This window comes from Rutidosis leptorrhynchoides, chromosome 2 (genome assembly GCF_046630445.1).
Source record: "Rutidosis leptorrhynchoides isolate AG116_Rl617_1_P2 chromosome 2, CSIRO_AGI_Rlap_v1, whole genome shotgun sequence".
In the NCBI taxonomy this organism is placed as follows: domain Eukaryota; kingdom Viridiplantae; phylum Streptophyta; class Magnoliopsida; order Asterales; family Asteraceae; genus Rutidosis; species Rutidosis leptorrhynchoides.
The window spans coordinates 294,881,890-294,905,039 of NC_092334.1; the positions used below are offsets into that span (position 1 = coordinate 294,881,890).

At 30.9% G+C, this 23,150-nt stretch overlaps 1 protein-coding gene across 3 annotated transcripts; it reads left to right on the forward strand.

The window, feature by feature from the left end:
• Positions 1-16,428: 16,428 nt before the first annotated feature.
• On the forward strand, positions 16,429-20,283 carry LOC139891810 (uncharacterized). Of its 3 annotated transcripts, none has more exons than XM_071874809.1 (9): positions 16,429-16,554; positions 17,214-17,404; positions 17,571-17,772; positions 18,146-18,325; positions 18,437-18,517; positions 18,616-18,779; positions 19,297-19,433; positions 19,558-19,673; positions 19,757-20,283. In XM_071874809.1, exons 2-9 carry the CDS (start codon positions 17,238-17,240, stop codon positions 19,979-19,981), a joined length of 1,272 nt encoding a protein of 423 aa, XP_071730910.1. In that variant the 5' UTR covers positions 16,429-16,554; positions 17,214-17,237; the 3' UTR covers positions 19,982-20,283. The 3 variants fall into 3 exon arrangements, with proteins under 3 accessions (XP_071730910.1, XP_071730909.1, XP_071730911.1); XM_071874808.1 differs by lacking the exon at positions 16,429-16,554 and adding an exon at positions 16,560-16,590; XM_071874810.1 differs by lacking the exon at positions 16,429-16,554 and adding an exon at positions 16,560-16,590 and having other exon boundaries at positions 17,571-17,769.
• The last annotated feature ends 2,867 nt before the right edge of the window (positions 20,284-23,150 follow it).

Genomic DNA, 23,150 nt, shown 5'->3' on the forward strand with positions numbered 1-23,150 from the left:
AATAATAATAATAATAATAATAATAATAATAATAATAATAATAATACTAATAATAATAATAATAATAATAATAATAATAATAATAAATACTGATTTCCTAATGTAATTATCTGTATATATCGCATTTTTTTTATATGTATTTGCATTTATCTATTTATTTTATATATATATCTATATTTATACATCTCTTATATTTATTTATTTTATAGATTATAATTAATCTTACTAATAAATATAACTTTAATAATAATACACTTAATGTTAAAAAAAATTTATAATAATAGCATTACAATAATATTAATAATACTAATATTATTAATAATAACAAATATATTAATAATAATAATACATTATCAATCTATATTTACTAAGTTTATATTTATAGATTATTCATAACACTCACATTGATATTAATATTGGAAGTAGTAACAATATTATTATATAAACTATATTTATATTTGTATTATATATCAGTACCATTACTTATGTAATATATTATATATATTAACTTTAATTACATATTTATTATTTAAACATATATATGTTACAACTAATAATAATTATACATAGACCATATTTATCTTGTATATTATTTTTACATACTAGATTATAATGTTTCGGTTATATTTTATTATTTCTAACTATTATATATATACTTTTGTTATATTATTATATGTACACATTTACTTACATACAATTGTTCGTGAATCGTCGGGAACAGTCTAAAGGTTAAATGATTTCATGGATATAGTTTCCAAAACTTTTGAGACTTAATATTACAGATTTTGCTTATCATATCGGGATTATATAAAGATTAGGTTTAAATTTGGTCGGAAATTCCCGGGTCATCACAGTACCTACCCGTTAAAGAAATTTCGTCCCGAAATTTGAGTGAGGTGGTCATGGCTAACAATAAAAATGTTTTCATGGCGAATATGAATTGATAAATAGAGTTTCATCATCATTGAGTACTATAGCTAAAACGATTCGATTATGCGAAGCGTACGAGTGAAGTTATTACAAAAGAGTGAAATGAAAAAGACAAGTTTCATCATAACTTTTGACTAGTCATGGTTGAATTTAGAAAATAAGGTGCGTCTTAGCTTTTGATGTTGTCTTGGTTGAATTCCGGAATTCAAGGGATTCAAAAGAAAATCTTGAAAATCTATAAGATCTGATTCTTCGAGATTTAAGAAAATTAGGATTTCTTTAATTAAATGCGATGATCTGCCTCGATTACTCTGTCTGATACTTCCATTATAAATTTAACTCTTCCATTCCATTATTCTCCCCATTCCTATACTCAATTCCCATACTCAAAAGATTATGATAATGCTTAATCCAATTCTAAACCCTTATATTTTCCTAATTATCATTTCTATCATCCTTCTTCTCAATCTTCCACCAGAAAATATGTTTACTTCTACTATTACCTTGGGGTGATACTATCCTTAATTATACCGTGTCTTTATATTGCTATTCGTATTAATATCCACGGTTTGTAACTTCTGGGTTGTTGTTGAGTTTTATATCTTCCCTTATATTTCGATGTCTCCGCTTCTGTCTTTCTGTAATCATTGACACCCACAGTTAATACTCTCTCCAATTTACTGTGATTTATACTCCCATTGATATTTTGAAGCTTCATGCTTTTATTTTCTCTTCCCGACTTTAAGCCAAGCGAGATATGGTCCAGAATTTGTAGATATGAATTTTGGAATGAACATGATTAATGTTCCAGGAAGAAAATTATAATGGCACGATCTTGATTTGTCAAATTACCAGAATCACTGAGAATAGAACTATCAAGAATATACTTTCTTGATGTTTTCAGAAGTTAAGCAGAATGAAAGAGTTATGTAACATGGCACATGATGACGTTATGATCTGTGAATCATCACGTTCCATTACAAACTCAGCATGACTTACTGTAATATAATCACGTTGATCAAGTGTCATTATATTATACTAACTCATGCATCAATTTCCAACACTACTTCAAAATCATTCATAATTTAAACTTGAAGGTTTACAGAATATAGAAACTAACAGTTTCTGTATGATGTAACACTGATAGTACGAAGAGATTAATGATTTCAGATAAGAATAGTTATAAAAATATCTTCAGAAATATGGAGGATATTTATAATGAAAGATACGATGATATCTTGGAATTTATAATATTGAAGGATGGTGAAGAAAATTTGTCCGCAAGAGTTCGGAGTCAGAAGCAAGGTATTCGCTAAAGATTTCAACAGACATTGAATCATTTGGATTCTTTGAAGTCAAACTTATTCTTTGTGATTTGTCCACGGCTTTCTTCATAGTTTCGCATAATCTGCTTTTCGGTACTAAATTTTCTATTGAATGTTTCCAATATAATGATACACAGGAAGAACGAAGAGGTACATAATTTGGGACGAGAATATTTATGAAAATATCCTCAGAAATATCGAAGATATTGATGATGATATTTTGGAATTTTTAAGTTCGATGGTTGATGAGGAAGATTTTTTCACAAGATTTTAACATGAGTACGGAGCAAGATATTCGTTGAAGGTTTCATCGGATCCAGAATTATCTGGATTCTTTGAATATATAGTATGGTCCTTGTATTTGTCCTTGGTCTCCTTCATGGTTAGTTCAATCCGTTTTCCAGTTTCAACTTTTCTGAGCTTTTCCAACATACTATTCTTTATCATCAAACTTTCGATGATTAAGGTCGTTTACGGTTGTCTATGGTTTCTGTTGCTTCATTCAGCTTTTTCAACATTCAGAGTATTGATTTATGACTGAGTGCTTTTCAGAATTTTAGAATGAGTGATCATAATTCTAATAGATAAATGTCATACATATAACTGTTGATGTAGATATGCTGTGAGTTTTCAAAGTACTGTTTGCTGATTCCTGGTAATTGTTATGGCAGTTCTCGTTACAAGATGCGGATGAGAATATGATGAGACTTCAATAGATAAATGTAGTGATTTGTCAGAGAGATTTAAGCCCAAAGAGCAACGAGGTTGCTGGTACGTCTGCTGGTAATAAGATGAAATATAAAAGGTTCCCCGGTAACAATAAAAGAGTATGCATATATATCAAGGTTTTAGTAAGGCTAGTCCGACTGAAAAGTCGAAGTTAACTTGTTGGAGCTGTGACAAATTTAGCTAATTTGGAAAGAAATTGCAAATTGATTTTTGGTAATAACAACGCCAAAGGAATTAGCACAGATACGTGTTAACGTTTATTCAGGTTCCGAGTGTTTTCAGGTGCATAACTATATGTATAAATCCTTCCTTCCGTAGCTGAAGTGTGGTTCGTTCATCCTCTCGATTGAGGTGTTTTCAAGAATCATGAAAGGTTTGAATGCAGACTGGAATTGTCAAGATACAAATGAGGTTTAAGATGAAATCAAGTGGCAAACTTGAAGAATTATTTAGTTTCATATGTTATAATCAATATTTTAATTCATTTTAATTAGCCAAAGTGGGTAGTCCACAGTTAGCAATCCACAGTTACTAATTCAATAATTCATATACAGTTTATAATATTCGAATTAATTAATACGTATCGTGATCCGTGTACATGTCTCAGACTCGATCACAACTCAAAGTATATATATATATTATTGTAGAATCAACCTCAACCCTGTATAGAGAACTCGATCATTACTGCATATAGAGTGTCTATGGTGATTCCAAATAATATATATATATATATATATATATATATATATATATATATATATATATATATATATATATATATATATATATATATATATATATATATATATATATATATATATATATATATATATATATATATATATATATATATATGCGTCGATATGATATGTCAAAACCTTGTATACGTGTTCCGATATTTAAAGAGCGAAAAATAAATAACAGAAATTAAATGACGATAAATAAAGTGCGTAAAGTAAATAACAGAAATTAAATGACAATAAATAAAATTGCGATAATTAAATTGCGATAATTAAAATGTAATCAGTTAGCTAGGAACAGTTAGCGTGGATTCTTAACAAAATTTTCTTCATAGTTAATTTGTTTGTTTTTAACAGATTTTTATTTTTGTCCAATGTTTTCTTCATTATGCCACTTGTCGGATTCTGATAGGTCAAAATCCAAATATGAAATTGAATGAAAATGGTTATTCTGTGATAAACGAATACGTATGTCTGTGGATGTAAGTAGGATAGTAAATGACTGTTGAATCAGATTTGAAGAATGTACAGTGTAATTCATTAATGTGAAATCTGAATATTCCTCGGGTATTACCTGCCCGTAAAAATATTTTCACGATTAACACTTTGCACGAAAGAATTTTTAATTACAATCGTTATGAAAACATATATACATATATATTTTCTTCAGATGTAATCATGGATTCATTGAGTTAATATGATATTAAACTCATTTGGTTTACCGTTAGAACTAGAATATATAATCTCTAAAACATTAGAGATTTCATAATCGCCATATCGAACGGTGATAAATTATGTAAAATGATACGTAGAATGATGATTATGCTCGGGGTACATAATGAGATGTTGAGGAGTGTAATGTTGAAACTTGGGTTGTTGGTGATACTGGTATTGATGTTGGTGGTATTGTTGGTGCCAGTGATGTTGCTGAAGCTGGTAAATTTTGCACCATATTTTTCCAAGACTATAACTTGGGCGCGAAGTTCGCTGACTTCTTGTATTACTTCGGGATGATTGTCAGTCAGAACGAATGGATGAATAAGGTTTAGAATTTTAGATAGAATATAATCGTGGCGAGATACTCTGGAAATGAGAGAAAAGATGGTGTTTCGAACAGGTTCACCGGTAAGTGCTTCAGGTTCTTCGCCAATAGGGCAATGTGGCGGATGGAAAGGATCACCTTCTTCTCGTCTCCATTAATTAAGTCAACTACGAACTCATCATATGAATTGGGGATGCTTGGTTGGTTGATTTATTCTGGTGACGCTGCTTTCGGAGCTTAGGTGAACGTCCACGTCGGAATAGCTGTCGGAATAACTATTGGAATAGCTATCGGAATTCGAGGGACTCGAACTGGTTGAGGGATTCATCTCGTACGATCAGATGAAGGATTTTCGATAAAAAATAGATTATAGGATGTAGACTAGTACCCTCCAATACATAATTTACATATGCATATATAATACTAAAATCCCATAAGTTACGAAGGAATCTACGAAAGCTGTCAGGCAAAGATAACAATAACAGATACGCTAAGGAATGAATTATCAGATACACTAAGATATGAATTTTTGTCTATACACTATCGATGCACTAAATGCAGTAAGACGTTTCTAGACTAAGAATGATAAGCAGTGATTCTCTAAGAATGATAAGCCGGTAAGTTTCGAATGATAAGCAAAACTTATGACATGCAGACACGGTCAAAGTCCAGAATCGCTAATGCATCCTAATGACTTATCAGTTAGACACACTAATGCAGACCTGGTTCGCTAAGACCAACGCTCTGATACCAACTGAAATGCCCCGTCCTAATCCATCCGGACGAAATCCACATCGATTATAAACGATTCACAATAGTTGGTTACATCGCGAGGTACTTGACCTCTATATGATACATTTTACAAACATTGCTTTCATTTTTAAAAGTCAAACTTTCATTTCATTGAAAGTTGACAACATGCATACCATTTCATATTACATCCAACTATAATTGACTTAATAATGATCTTGATGAAAATGCAACGTCTTTTGAAATATGTCATGAATGACTCCAAGTAATATCTCTAAAATGAGCAAATGCACAGCGCAAGATTTCTTTCATACCTGAGAATAAACGTGCTTTAAAGTGTCAACCAAAAGGTTGGTGAGTTCATTAGTTTAACATAAATAATCATTTTCATCATTTTAATAGACCACAAGATTTCATATTTCCATTTCTCGCAAACATACGTCCCATGCATAGAGACAAAAATATCATTCATATGGATTTAACACCTGGTAACCGACATTCACAATATGCATATAAGAATATCCCCATCATTCCGGGATCCTCCTTCGGACATGATATAAATTTCGAAGTACTAAAGCATCTGGTACTTTGGATGGGGCTCGTTGGGCCCGATAGATCTATCTTTAGAATTCGAGTCAATTAGGGTGTCTGTTCCCTAATTCTTAGATTACCAGACTTAATTAAAAGGGGCATATTCGATTTCGATAATTCAACCATAGAATGTAGTTTCACGTACTTGTGTCTATTTTGTAAAACATTTATAAATATTGCGCATGTATTCTCAGCCCAAAAATATAAAGGGTAAAAAGGCAAATGAAACTCACGCATATAAATATTGTAAAACAGTTATTAAAGCATTTGCATGTATTCTCAGCCCAAAAATGTAATGAGTAAAAGGGAGCAAATGAAACTCACTTAATGTATTTTGTAGTAAAAATACATATGACGACATTGAACAATTGTAGGGTTAACCTTGGATTCACGAACCTATATCATTTGTATATTTATTATTATACATAATGAAGATCGAACAGTGTATATATAAATTTATTAGTTATCTTCATTTTATATTAATAATATATATATGTTTCATATACTCCTTTTGTATATATAAAAATATTAATTTTCGTTATGTTATATGTATTAGTTATATCTTTATTTTATATATATATATATATATATATATATATATATATATATATATATATATATATATATATATATATATATATATATATATATATATTATATTTATATATCATTTGTATATTAGTAATAGTAGTTATAAGAATAAAAAAAATGTTGATAACAATAATTTTAGTATTTACAAAAATGATGCCAATATTTATAATAATAACTTTTATTATTTTCATAATAATGGTAATAATAATAATTATAATTATATCAATACCTATTTTAATATTAGTAGTAGTAATGATAATATTAACATTTAATGATTATATTAATAATAATAAATTGTAATATGATAGTTATAATATTACTTAACTTATCATTAATAATAATAATTATTCATTTTTGTAGTTATAATCCTAATATAAATAAAAATAATATTTACTACTTGTGTTAACAACAAAACTAATAATAATGTTATTACCAATAATAATAATAATAATAATAATAATACTAATACTAATCATTTTGATAATAATAATAATTCTATCTCTTAATTTTACACAAGTAACATAATATTATAACAACATGATTTATTCTAACAATAATAATAATAATAATAATAATAATAATAATAATAATAATAATAATAATAATAATAATAATAATAATAATAATAATAATAATAATAATAATAAAAATAATATTACAAATGATTTCTACCTTAAGGGCTCAAAAAAGATAACAAGTTTTCCAAGCCGGGACTCGAACCCGTGACCTTCCGCTAGCTCGACACCCCTCTTAACCATTGCTCTGCCCGTACTTTTCTGTTTAATTCCCATCCCCGAATTTATTTAACATTATTCTATTCTGATTCATCTTCTTCCCTTTGCTCAATACCAGACCAACCCAGGTTCGATCAGTTATCAGTAAGTTATCAATGAATTTATAGTTTATAAAAAAAACGTTTAAAGATTCATCTAATTAATTTGATACAGAAAAAGAAGTAAATAAAATAAAAAAAATATTATGCTGGTCGTCGCTGTTTGTAAATGAAGAACATAATTAATGATTTTGAAATTGGAATGGTTTGAGACTATGATTCCTAAATGAAAATTGATTGAAATCCCTCCTAGAAACTTTATCCGTGATCAATTGAATTCAAATCATCAACATAAATCCGGATTTTACTATGAACAAAGTCTTTGACTTTTTTGAAGATTTACTTTGACTCCAAAATTAAAGATTGATAGAAAGATTTGAAGAAAGATCTTTTGCAGATAGTTTATAATAACTAATCCTAACCAAATTGCATTCTTACTTTTTGAAATAAGGTTTGAATTCGACTTTTTCAAAATTTTAAACACGACAGAGCATAATGAGCTGCGGTTTTATTATTATGTTTTAAATTCAATCGTTTGAGTTAAATGAAATTGATAACTGATAAAGATGATGTAAGAACTGAATGACTTTTACCCATAACAGTGATCAATTCCCTTGTTAAATATAGATTAAGGTTCAACAATAATATTCGATTCCATCAGAAGAGTTAAAAAAAAATAAAAGTAGAAAATGACTCTCAACTGATTTTGAATGGTACTGAAGTTTTAAATTCGTGCTTTGTACTAGTTGTAGGGACAGAATCAAAATCATAAACAGATTGATTACTACTTGAATCTGATTATGATTCTCCTTTTGATATAAATACGTTTATAATATAATTATTATTATTAAATAAATAAGTGTAATAATAATAATAATAATAATAATAATAATAATAATAATAATAATAATAATAATAATAAATACTGATTTCCTAATGTAATTATCGGTATATATAGCATTTTTTTATATGTATTTGTATTTATCTATTTATTTTTTATATATATCTATATTTATACATCTCTTATATTTATTTATTTTATAGATTATAATTAATCTTACTAATAAATATAACTTTAATAATAATACACTTAATGTTAAAATTTTTTTTATAATAATAGCATTACAATAATATTAATAATACTAATATTATTAATAATAACAAATATATTAATAATAATAATACATTATCAATCTATATTTACTAAGTTTATATTTATAGATTATTCATAACACTCACATTGATATTAATATTGGAAGTAGTAACAATATTATTATATAAACTATATTTATATTTGTATTATATATCAGTACCATTACTTGTGTAATATATTATATATATTAACTTTAATTACATATTTATTATTTATACATATATATGTTACAACTAATAATAATTATACATAGACCATATTTATCTTGTATATTATTTTTACATACTAGATTCTAATATTTCGGTTATATTTTATTATTTCTAACTATTATATATATACTTTTGTTATATTATTATATGTACACATTTACTTACATACAATTGTTCGTGAATCGTCGGGAACAGTCTAAAGGTTAAATGATTTCATGGATATAGTTTCCAAAACTTTTGAGACTTAATATTACAGATTTTGCTTATCATGTCGGGATTATATAAAGATTAGGTTTAAATTTGGTCGGAAATTCCCGGGTCATCACAACTTCATCTTTAAAAAGTTTCAAATGATCCCCGTGAACTTTAAATGGGTTGCCCTTTCCAATCAACTCAACAAATCCGTTTTCAAGTATGTTTTTAACAACAAATGGCTCATGCCATCTTGACTTAGATCGACCGGGTGATTTTTTAAGATTGGGATTAAATAATAAGACTTTGCCATCCGGTTTGAACCTTTGGTGTTTCGCATAGTGAGTATCAACATTGATTTTTTCCTTTAAAACCAGTTTTTGCAATGATTTCTTTTTAACCTTTTCGAAAACAAATTTCTCACCTTTTTTAAGCACTTGGGTGGGTTTAACCACCTTCTCAACAACATTTTCCACAATTGGGTCCAACAAGACGTTTTCACCAACAACATCCCCCTACATTTAGGTCCAAATTCATTCCCTTGACCGTTTTGGGGTCACTTAAAGCATTTTCATAAAGTTTCCCATCAATAATACCTTCACAAGCGTTTTCAAAACCGTTTTCATCGCAAGATTTCATAAACAATTCAAACTCTTTATCAACATCAAAATCCTCATTTTTATCAAATTGGTCAACATCCGGAGTGTCAACCGCTAATAAAGCTTTAAAGTCATTTTCTTCACACAAATTCATGACCTCGATTTGACTAAAAGACTCAATATTTGACAAATTTTGTTTATTGTCATCTTCACGCACATAAAAATCAAGTCTTTCATCTTTTACCCCGATACTTATTTTGTTTTGTTGCACGAAAATAATTGTATCGGCGGTGTTTAGAAAAGGTCGTCCCAAAATTATTGAGACATGTTCATCCTCGAGCATTTCGAGGATCACGAAATCGGCCGAAAAGGTCAATTTACCAACTTTGACCATAAGGTCTTCGGCTATGCCGATTGGTGTATCAAATGTTTGGTTTCCCATTTTAAAAACTATCCGGGTCAGTTTTAGTTCCCCAAGATTTAACTTTTTATATATTGAATAGGGCATAAGATTTACACTAGCCCCCAATTAGACAAGTGCATCGACCCGCCCATATTGCATGGGATTACAAAACGACCTGGATCACCCAATTTGGGAGGCATCTTTTGTTTTTGCAAGATAGCCGAACATTCCTCTACGAGAAATGTAGACGACACCTCCTTATATTTGCCTTTTGAAGATAAAAGATTTTTAATGAACTTCCCATAATTAGGCATACCCTTAAGCACTTGGATGAGCGGTATGTTGACATGAACTTGTTTCATCACTTTCATGAAGTCCTTCCGTTGCGTTTCAACTTTTTCCTTCCTCAAAGCTTGCGAATATGGAATCGGTTCCTTGTACTTCCTCAAAGGCGCTTCTTCATTCTTTTTACCCTTAACCTTCGGTGGTTCACTCCTTTTAACCCTTGCTTCTGCGAATCCCCATTAACACTTGATTAATTCTCAACGGTTTATGAAGTAGGTGCAATAGGGTTTGGTGTTTGGGTTGGAATTGTTGGGATTTGTGGTTCTTCATAAGTGAAACCGCTTCTTGTTGAAATGGCATTGACAAACTCAATTTGGTTAACGTTCTCAATAGGGATGGTTCTTGTGTTGTTGTTTTATTGATTTTGGTTTAATTGTCGATTATTGTTGTAATTGTTGTTCGGGTTGACTTGTGTGTTGGATGGTAAGGTTCCTTGTGGTCTTTCGGCAACTTGGTTGGAAAGTCTCCCCACGATGCTCTCAAGATTTTGAAATGAAGCTTTTTGGTGTTTCAATTGTTGCTTTAAGAACTCATTCTCCTTCAACAAGAATGCTTCGGTTGTTTCTGCCTTCTTTATATAACTTTGCATCATTTTCTCCAAACTCTTCGAAGATTGGGATTGTAGAGTATTTTGTTGAGGTTGTTGATTGTAATCTTGATTATTTTGTGGTTGACTATAACCTTGGTTGTTTTGAAAATTTGAATTGGATTGGTTATTGAAAGGTTGGTTGTTGTAAGGTTGTTGGTTTTGGTATTGGAAGATGTTGTTTCGGTTTTGGTTATAGTTGTTGTTGTAACTTTAGTTTCGGCTTTGGTTTTGGTTTTGTTTTGTAAATTCGGGTGGTGTATTGGTTTGATTGTTGAACGAAACTTGCTTTTGGTTAGGATTGTAGTAGCCTTGGTTTGATGTTCCACCCCGTTGATGGTTTTGATTGCTCACGTAATTGACATGAGCATCCGAATTCATGGGAATGTTATCTAGATCAATATGGTTGCAATGACTAATTTGGGGACAGTTCTTGGTGAGATGTGGCCCTTCGCACCTTTGATAACCTACTTGCATCACGACGACCGATTGTTGTAGCTTTTTCAACTCTTTCCCATACATTTGAAATTGATTATTTAAGCTTGCAAGCGTGACTTGCCCATTATCGCTCTCTACTTGTGCTACACTTTTCCTTGTCAAATCTCACCGTGATGTCCTCTAGCAAAGTTTCGGCCGCGTTTGGCAATTTATACATAATTACTCCCCCCAAAGATGAATCAATATACTGCTTAGTCAAAGCATTAGTACCCCGGTAGAACCTGTTGATGTACTCCTTCTTAGTCAAACCATGCGGTGGGCAAGCTCTTAGCATCTTCTTGAATCGTACCCACGCATCATACAAGTTTCATCACCCTGTTGGGTGAATCCATTGATTTCCATTAGAAAGACGTTCTACCTATGATGGTGGAAAAAAGTGATAGATGAACTCATTGGTTAAATCTTGAAAAGTCCTAATATAATCGGGTGGCAAATTCCGTATCCAAACTTTTGCATCTCCTTGAAGTGTAAAGGGGAATGCCCTTAACTTAAAAGCGTCATCGGTGGCATCTTTGGTTTTGTAGAGATCACAAATATCGTTAAAGTGTTGAATATGCTCGAAAGGGTTTTCTTCTATTAACCAATGGAAAAACATATCTTTGATCATCGTGAAAAAGTTACCCTCAATCTTCCAATTATCAACTCTAATTGGTGGTTTTTTAATAGCTGGAGCTATCACCGTTGGTGCCACCAATCTAGCGTTCCACATCGGTGTATCATTTGGATCATTTAGTTGCTCTTGATCAACCGGTGGACCTTGGTTGATTGGATCACCCTCTTCATTGTGATTTGGTTGACTGTTTGGATCCACGTCTTTTAAACAAAATGGCAAAACCTTAAAATTTTTCCTTAATACCCGTTCTTTTCTACACTTATAAACCCCGTGCACGCGTTTTTCATGATCGGAGAATGGATGTGTAAACTCTTGATCCTTTTGGGATCTCCTTTTCATACACGAAAGGCACCTATCCTTCAATCACAACACAAACACAAGCGGTTTTCCAAATACAAAATAAAAAATGTAAAAACAAGAAAAGTAACTTTTGTAAGGGTGAACCCTTAAAAAATGATCGAACGATTAAAAGCTTAAATCAAATATCCCACTAGCTAACCGCTCCCCGGCAGCGGCGCCAAGAAATTGATGATTTATGCGTAACAATACATCATTACCCTCTAAATTTATACAAGAATCAAACACTACAAACAAGCACACACAACTAACGAGTAGTTAGAACCCGGTTATTATAGCACTTCAATGTAAGTATTCTTTTCAAGTTCGTCCCAAGAGAGCGGTGTAAGTAGAATAATTGAAACTATTAATTATCCTAAGATTTGTTTGATTAGGGGGGGTTGATTGATTTTAATTAACAACTAAACATGCACACATAAATAAACTTAAACTTAACAATTAAAACTAGTTGCAAGTAGCAAGTAACAAAATATTGAGAAGTTACATCAACTAACTAAGTAGTGTTCACTTATCTAATCCTCACTATGCTTAGATTCCTGTTTTACCCAAATTGCTATCGCACTAGTTGTTGAACTATTAAATGTTTAGAAGGATTTGGCAGAAATATGTAAAATTGTCCCTCCTAAAAAGATTATTCCAGAATAAATGGGCAATAGTTAGGAGAGGTGCACCAGCGGCGAGCATTACTAACAAACCTTAATCAAATAACACTTTGCGAATTCACATAAGCATTGCATTCTAAAATCAAGTTATGCATGAATGGTTATTGAGATTATGCTTGGGTTGAAATCACTTAGAACTCTTCAACTATCGAAATCACTTAAGATAATCGAACACCACTATGTTGACTAAAGGCCAATTGAAAACCAACTTAGATCAAGAACATAATCACTTGAAATCCCTAATCTACTTGTCTAGATCACTCAAGGCGTTGAATCACAAATTGATTCACTTCTCAAATCATTAAGAGAGCTACTCAACCTATGTAATCAAAGTAAAGCCTAAAATAAATGCATAGCAATGGATCTGTAGCTAACACAATAACACTTGATCATGTATTTCATTCAAACAACATCATTAAATTGATTTAGGGGCAAATCTTTGCATTAGAGATTCATAGATACGCAAACACAAGAGATTTAGCCAATCACGGCTAAGATTACACTAATATTAAGCATAGAAACACAAATAATCATCAACTTAAGTTATTACAAGCAAATGATTCAAAATAGAGTAAGAAAAGTAGAGATTACAACTCAAATACAAAGATGATGAAGATCTAGAGCTAATCTATGATAGAACTTGAGCTTGCTTCCTTCAATTCACCTTTAAACTCCAATGGATGATGAAATTAGGGTTTTGTAGGTGAAAATCGGACTTAGAATTGGAGCTCTCTCAAAAATGGCCTCATCTCTTTCCTTTTATAGTGTTGAGAATTCTGGGATGATCAGCGTCAGGAACGCCGCTTTTGGCTTAGGAGCGGCACTTTTGGCTATCTTCGGGAGCGTCACTTTTGTGATTAGGAGCAGCGCTTTTGGTGGATAGGAGCGGCGCTTTTGGCAATGAGGAACGACGCTTCTGGCTACTGGTGGAAAATGGTGCAAAAACGTGTACAAGAACATCGATTTTAGATGAGGTGCGGCGCTTTTGTCCATAAGGAGCGGCGCTTTTGTTGTAGGAGCGTAACTTCTAGAGCTGAATCCTGCACTTTTCAATTTCTTTGCCACTTTTGATCAAGACTTGGTCAATTTTACATCAAATCAAGCTTTTAGCCCCCAAATTGCCATTTAGCTCATAAGCATATCAAATAGACTCCATAATCATCAAAAACCGAGTAAAGTGAGGAAGATATTGCGAGATAAACATGTATAATTTAGAGCAATATCACATGCTCTCGGATTGGATCGGGTTTCCTCTTGGACATCAGTTGGGGACATGTTATGCAACTGCGGGAGATGAACGCGTGGGTGGTTTAGTCCCCCCTAGATGATCTCGAACTGATGTTCAATGAAGAAAAAAGTATAAAGAAACATCTATGTGACGTACCAAAATAATACGTGGATACTTGGTTGGCTACATATGACTTTGTGAGAGGGATTTTTGGTAGGACAAAATTGCGCTGATGGTCCTTCACGTTTGTATCAAATAGCATGATAAATCTTTATCTTTTTTTCGACGTAGATGGCCTTCAACTATCAACTTTCAACATGGATCACCCAATCACTAACGTCCGTTAGTTTTTAGACGTTAAGCACGCTCACATGCCAAGCATGTGAGGGAAATTTATTGAGGTGTGTAGTTTATCATCTTCATCTATCTAATATCTAATATAATATAAAAACTCAAAAACAAAAACACAGAAATATTTCTGATATCTTACGAATTCATCTCAAATTTCAGAATTATTTTTCACTAACAAAATTTTCACAGACCCAAATTTTCATCCAGAGTTCGTATTTCAGATCTTAGAAATAAAAACAAATAAATCTATCATCGTTCAACAATCAAAACTCACACATCATCACCTTCATCGTCTTTATCTTCATCATTCAATCAACACTCATCTTCATCTCAGTTTCTTATCACCATCGAACATCACAGATCTACCAAATCAGTTGAATATTTAATTCCCGATTGTTATGTAGGTACTCGATTAAGTTCGGATTGAATAAAAATCAACACAAAATTATTCTAAATGAAGTTCTCTTCAGCTGTTCTTCATCATTCACTATTGCGGTCACGAAATCGCAAACGAATTGGAGAGTGAGAGTTTCTTAGTTCAATTTGTGATCAAATTTGTATACGTTATCTTATTTGAGCCTAGTAAACCATTAGTTCGGAATAATAACAACAAAAGACGTACAAATTCTTCATCAAAGTTTATCATGTAGTTTGACCTATATTTGAATTGGATCGATTAAAGTGGTTTCAGGATCTAAAACTTGTATATGAGTGTTAGGATTGCGAATTGGAAGATATTTTGTGAAGGTTTCATCATCATAAACTAACTAAATCTCGATATCGAATATTGAATTCATAACTTTCATGTTATTTCTGTTCTTACAATTTATGGAAATTTCAAGGAGTTTTTGAAGATTGTTATCAAATGGAAATTGTTCAAGGAAGATGCAGAAAGGTTGTTGAATCAACTTGCACAAATATTTTGTACTAATTTTGTTTTCGCAGATTGTTCATCTTCCCAAGTACTCTGCTTATGATCATCTTTAGTGCAAAGAAAAATAGTAGTTGACTAAATTGCCCTCACGTACTGGTTATGTGAGCGTGCTTAACGTCTAAAAACCAACGGATGTTAGTGGTTGAGTTGTTATCTACGTCGAAAAAAAAGATAAAGGTTTACCATGCTATTTGATACAAACATGAAGGACTTGTCTTTTGGTAGTGAAAAAGAAGGAAGAAGAAGATGTAAAAAGGGAGAGACAAATGTACAAGTTTTCATGCTGTATGTATAAGTGTTGATATTTTATACTCCTTCCGTCTCATTTTAATAATCCAGTATTTCATTTTAGAATATTTCAAATTAATAGTTTACTTTCATAAATAAAAAGAATAAAAAAATTAAGTTCTATTATACCCTTAATGTATGTGGATATGATTAAAGTAGAAATAAAATGTAAAGGTAAAAATAGAAATTAAACAGAAAGTATAATACTTTTATAACATTTTCTTAAACTGTGTATTTTTTTGTCTGTTGACTATTAATATGAAACGGAGAGAATAAGTTTCAATGTATTCGTACTGTATTACTTTTTTATATTTATTTTGTTTGTTTTTTTACATAATTAACTAATCTATGAAATTTATTACTGAGTATAAATTTTATCTTGTTTATTTATTTTTATTAATTTATAAAGAAACAACTATTAATAATAAAAATATATTAAATTAAAATATAATAAAATAAATGTGAATGAAAAATGGATCTAGAAATGAATAGTGGGACACCTCTTGTAGACAATAAATGAATTAAAAATTGAAATTTTTTGATATAAAATGAAGTGAGTTAGGAGAAGAAATCGACCAACTTCCAACTGAAAACTACCTTCCATCTGTACGACCAATTCATATTGCACAAATTAAACTTTAGGTATAATAATCCTTTTAATTCCTTGACTTTTTTTTTTTTCGTCTAATTTACGTTTACTTTAATTTTGATTGATTGATTGATTTCGGGTCCTAGAGCAAGGTGATGATGCTTAATTTCTTTCTTACGTCATTTCTGAAACTGAGTTGTGGATCTGTGAAATTGGGTTTAATAATTAGTTTATTTGTTTTACGAGGTCAACCAACAAGTGTTTAATTAGATTTGATTTCAGTTTTGAGTACTGTCATTTGTGAATTAAGGTCTCTGTGATTTCTGATTTTCTGTATTCATGTACATATGCAAATACATGTTAATTTTCTGCTAACTTTTAGATGCTACAGCTCTGTTGTTAGATGTATGTGTCTTAATTAGGGATTTTATGTTAGAATACTTATAATTTGCAAAAATTGTCATTAATTGAATTTTTAGTAACTTTTGACATGAAAATGCTATTTATGAGATAAGTTTTCGATTAAGGAAAAAAGCTTGAAGTGTTCGTTTTCTCTGAAAATTTAGGTTTCTGGATGTTACTCTGCTACTTAATTTGCTAGTTGTATATTTTGTAGTTAACTATATAGGTAGAAGGCTTACTAATATTATGTTATGTTTATATATTTATATTGCAGTGTTGTTACTCCCTGCTGCTGAAAATGTCGAGTTTGGAGGAGCCTATTGGTTTGGACAAATTGCCAAGCTTAAGTGACATCGATTTTTCACGAAGGTTTTCATCAAAACGTTGCAGTACTAGTGGAGATGACAATGGATTGGGTTATTGCTGGATTGATGGAATGACTTGTGGATCGTCTAATAGCTACAAGTGCGTATTGTTGATAAAACTGTATATCATTTGTCTTATCAATACAAAAACATTAAAATTTTGTATATAGATCATATATAAGAAGCACTAGAAATAACAGAATTTTCATAATCTATTTTTGCCTATTTTCAGAATGCTCTTGATGCTGATGTGATATCTGTTTCAGGGAAAGTTTGAAAGAGTACAGGCGAGAAGCTTTCACTTGGACGAACCGTACAAGAGATAATGCATACATTGATGTTGTGTGGGAAAGCAAAGGAAGGAACCTTGAAGTAAATGGAAATCGGTGTCAAACACGACACATAGCAAACCTTCAACACAGCTCGTATTGCAATGATACAAGCCCGAGAGGCATAACAAATAAGGTGGTTAGTTGCAATTTGAATGTCAAAGTTGGGTTTTTTTTTCATTTACTTTACTTTAAAATTGAAAATGTATATTTTTTTCCTAAAGAGGCAAGTTCTAGATATTCATTGAACTTTGAAGCACAAATTTAACAGTTAAAAATATACATTAGGAGCTATCATAAATGTATAATGTATAACTATTACATGACAACTAAGTACGGAAGCCTCGTTACTCCTTGAACTACCTCCTTCCATTGTTGCCCATTTTTGACTTTATAGCACAATGACATTTACCTCCTGACCAGCTTATATCTACCACCAATTTCAACACACTCGAGTTATATTTGATTTGATGACGATGTTTATATGCTAATCATGTTATCTTGAACTCCAGTTATTTCGAAGTATGCCAGATTATGTGAAGATAGTGGAAGTTGGTCCAAGGGATGGGTTGCAGAATGAGAAAAATATCGTACCTACATCTGTTAAGATAGAATTAATTAGTCGGCTTATTTCCTGCGGGTTATCTGTTGTTGAGGCCACAAGTTTTGTTTCACCCAAATGGGTACCGCAGGTAGTCTGAATCTCCTTTTTTTTTTTTTAAAAAAGAAAAATTATGTGTGTGTGTCATGAATCAGCTCATTACTACGTGTATCTAAATACATACAATTATATTATTATAAAGCTAGCAGATGCGAGGGATGTTGTCGAAGCAGTTAAGAACTTGGAAGGTGCAAGATTGCCTGTATTGACACCAAACATAAAAGTGTGTAATCTACTTCACATCCATATTGAAACAGATTAAATATTTATCAGCCTTATTGTTGTATACTATAACTAATTAATGTTGCTGATATCGAACAGGGTTTTGAAGCTGCTGTTGCAGCTGGAGCAAAGGAAATAGCTGTTTTTGCTTCAGCTTCTGAGTCCTTTTCCAAAAATAACATTAATTGTACTATTGAAGAAAGTCTTGTTCGTTATCGTGAAGTGATTCAAGCTTCGACAAAGCTCTCCATTCCTGTTCGTGGGTATGCACTTTGCTTTTTAATTTATTTTCTTGTTCATTATTGCACTCTTAGGGTTCATTAGTTGGTGAAATGGGTTTTGTTTAGAACACCAACTCACATGCCCAACACGAATCTATCCACGAAAATGCCCACAACGGGACTTGAACCCCCAAACTCTTTGGTTGAAAGGCTCCTCGAACACCGCTAGGCTATAAGCCTTTTGGTTGGTGAAATGGTTTATTACTGGCTATTTTTTATATAGGTCCAAATGGAATTTTATTTTATTTTATTTATTTATTTTTATATAGTTTGTTAGTGTATTAAGAAGTTTACTCGTTGATCAACAACTTTATATGATTTTCACTTACTATGCTTTTCAACTCATTTGACCTGTTTTGACCCATTTCCGTTTTAGGTTTAGTTTCTTGTTAGAGATATAATACAACTCAAGTTGACCTGCTTTAAGCAAATGGACTGAAATTGCATCTTCAAGAATCTCGAAGTATATTGATGAGTGTTAGCATTGTTTTGTTTTCAGGTACGTATCATGTGTGATTGGGTGCCCAGTTGAAGGCGCAATTGATCCCTCAAAAGTTGCATATGTGGCAAAACAACTTCACGAGATGGGTTGCATGGAAATATCACTTGGTGATACAACAGGGATTGGTACACCAGGTAATCTTCAACTTCCTATTACATTACATGATCCGACTCGACCCATTCAAAAGTAATCTGTAAATGTGTTGAAGTTGCCTTATATGCGATTATTTTACTTAAACTTGATTGTGGTCCTTCATAGGAACTGTAATTCCTATGCTTGAAGCAGTCATGGAAGTTGTCCCTGTTGAAAAGTTAGCGGTTCACTTTCACGACACTTACGGACAATCTCTTCCAAACATTTTAGTATCCCTCCAAGTAAGATAATTTTTTAAAAATAATTAATCATCCAACATAATAATTTAATATCAGTTAATTATTAACATTTTAATTAATGACAGATGGGAATTAGCGTTGTGGATTCTTCTGTAGCGGGACTAGGAGGGTGCCCATATGCTAAGGGAGCTTCGGGTAACGTTGCAACCGAAGATGTTGTTTACATGCTTAACGGGCTTGGCATCAAAACAAATGTTGATATGAAAAAGCTCTTGCAAACGGGAGAGTTCATTTGTAAATATTTGGGTCGTTCTTCAGGATCAAAGGTTGCTGTTGCCTCTAAAATATGAGGCCTCTGCTGATTTCTCCATATGTACCAGTAATATAATGTAATACTTATAATCACAAATAAAATATGAATATAATTTGATATAGAAAACATTGGCAATGTCATATATATATATATATATATATATATATATATATATATATATATATATATATATATATATATATATATATATATATGACATTGCCAATGACAAACTTGCATAGGCGTTGTGGCATTCTCAACCTATATGTAATTGTTGTACCATACATTCTTATACCATTTATATTCTATATATTTATATGAATGCGTTATTATTATGTATCTGATTTTTTTTCTTGCAAGTATATACAAGCAACATATCGAAACCTGGTTGACTTGGTGGTCGTTTGTGATTCTGAGTAGATGTTTTTAGGCTAACTTAAGGTTATCTTAGTCTGTTTGAACCTAAATCTAACAGAGGTAATCATCCAATAAACATCGTTAAAGAGGTGCCTAAGATCCCCACTAATTAAAATTAGGTTAATCGAACAATTCATTTCTATTTTTCATTTTTTTAACCCAACTGATAGTTTTTCGGTTTTGGTTTACGATTTAAGCGAAATGGTCAACTGAAATGTAATTAACTTAAAATTTTACCATTTTTCTTGTAGTTTACTGGCCAGCGTGTTTATGTCTTCATGTTAACCCAATTTGTGCCTAAATATACACAAGACCCATGACATAGAAATGTATTTGGATTTGTGCTGATATTATCATTATATCATTATCCTTATCATTATTATTATTATATTATTACTCCATTATTCCATTATTAGCAGAGTAGTAGATAGATACACCACCACCACAACAACAAACTTGCCTTTCAAAAAAAAAAAAAAAAAAAAAAAAACAAACTCAATACCACATGATTGGTGTATGGGGAGGTGAGATGTAGAGAATTCTTCCCCTATCCGAGAATAAAGACAAGTCATTTCTCCACCAGATTGAAAACAGTCTCAAGAGTAGAGAAAGTCATCCCTCTCTTTATTCGACGGATAAAGAGATTGCTTCCGAGAGGACCTCCGGCCTTTAAGTAGGAATTTAAAAAAATAATAATAATAATAATAAAAATAATAATAGACGCCATGAAAATGGTAGAATCAAATTTCCATGGGTTTTAAATCATACCTGAAATTACTCCGTATAGATGAGAAATAGTATAGATGAGAAATGAGGTAGTGATTACTCCGTATTACGTAACTAATTTTATCCATCCACTATCAAAAATGCATTATGATGTTATACATTAAAACATCTTAGAGCAAATTTAGAAGGTGTATTGATAAAATTTGGTGGTGTAATGATATCGAAATGTGTAATTATTTAACGGAATAATCAAACCGTAAATGTTGAGTAACTAATTACCATATCTGTTTCGGTTTAGCTTTAAAAGAGTGGCAAGCCAATTTTCGGGTTAATAAACTTTCATTTAACCGGATCATTAATTAACGTTCTTTGAACACCTCTACTAAATAATACTCCCTCCGTCCCATAGTGTCCACTATTCATTTTTTGGATTTCTCAAATATTGTCCAATTTCATAAATGAAAAAGAATAATGTGATAAATTTCTTTTGTGTTCGGACTTAATAAATGTAAGACAAAAAGATAGGTAAAAAGTAAGGAGTAAAATTGGAAAGTGGACAGAAAAGTACATGTGAAAGGACTTTTTACTATTAAACGGTGTGTTTTTTGTCAGGAGACAATAGTTTTGAGACGGAGAGAGTATCTCAGCTACCTGTTTTCCAGGACAAACTACAGATATGTGGTATAGTGTGTCTTTTTTTCTTCATTAATTATAGCCTCATAATGCCTCTGTGTGCTTTCAAAAGCAATCAAATATTCAAATTGAATAATGTCTCTGCTCAAATATGTGGTCTAGTTTTTTTTTTTCCCCCCCTGTAATTTGTGGGTTTAATTTTGACCATAATTTAGATGTGGCTCGAGGAGAGTTTTCTGTCGTGTTTGTATCCTTATAAAGATAGTTACGTATATTAAAAATCGATTTTATTTTTATATAAACTAGTTTTACGAGCTCGTGTATTGCACGTAAGTTGTACAAATTAGTATTAGATACGCTAGTATTGATATTTATTACGAATAATATTTGTATCGAAAGCATTAGTATTGAATACTAACGTGAGCCCGTGCATCACACGACAATTGTATAAATTAGTATTTGATAACGTTAGTATTGATATTTATCAAATATATAACACAAATACCATGAAAAACTATACTACTAACATTTATAATGAAAACATTAGTACTGAATACTAACGCATAAATTATGAGCCAATTTATGTGACGTATTATTTATTTAAAAATATAAATATAGTAATCTATAATTATTAAAATATTAAATTTAATGAACATTAAATAAAATTTGAAGTCCTATAATATTAATATTAATGAAAAAGATAGGAGTCATTATCATATTTAAATTATGATTATAATTCTATACGCAATTAAATTAAATAGAATATCGAATTTAGGGAGTTACTTAAAGGAGCCATTATTATTTAAATCAGGTTAATTAAGAAAATAATACGTAAGATTATTTATACAATTAATTAAGAAATGACATGTAAAATTTATGAAGATGCTTAATATAATGTATAGAAGATAGATAGAGATAGATTCATCAAGTGTAATAATGCGTATAACATTTCCGTTTGAAAGATCATGTTGCGGCAATATTGTGGCCCATTTAGACCATCTTTAACAATGACGAGTATGTTGACGTGTTGATGGGTAGGGGGTGTGGTGCTTGACGGGCTGTGACGATCCGGGAATTTCCGACTAAATTTAAACTTACTCTTTATAGGATTTTGACACGATAAGCAAAGTCTGTTGAATTTAATCACAAAATTTTGAACCTTGTCCATGTATTTATTTTAAACCTTGACTATGACTGACGATTCACGAACAGTTGAGTGTATATAAAAAATGTAAATTACATTTATATAAATAAAAGTGTATATATAATATTTTGAATTAATAAAATTTACATTAATCAATTAGAATTAAAAATGTAAAATAATAAACAAAACAATTAAGTTATTATTAAAAAGAATATATATAAATATATATATAATATTATTATGAATCTACATAGATAAAAATACGTAAATGATTTCTACTAATTAT

Coding starts and splice junctions, on each gene's coding strand:
- LOC139891810 (XM_071874809.1), top strand. CDS start 17,238: ATGTCGAGTTTGGAGGAGCCTATTGGTTTGGACAAATTGCCAAGCTTA. Junction 17,405..17,570: donor GGATCGTCTAATAGCTACAA/GTGCGTATTGTT, acceptor TATCTGTTTCAG/GGAAAGTTTGAAAGAGTACA. Junction 18,780..19,296: donor CTCTCCATTCCTGTTCGTGG/GTATGCACTTTG, acceptor TTTTGTTTTCAG/GTACGTATCATGTGTGATTG.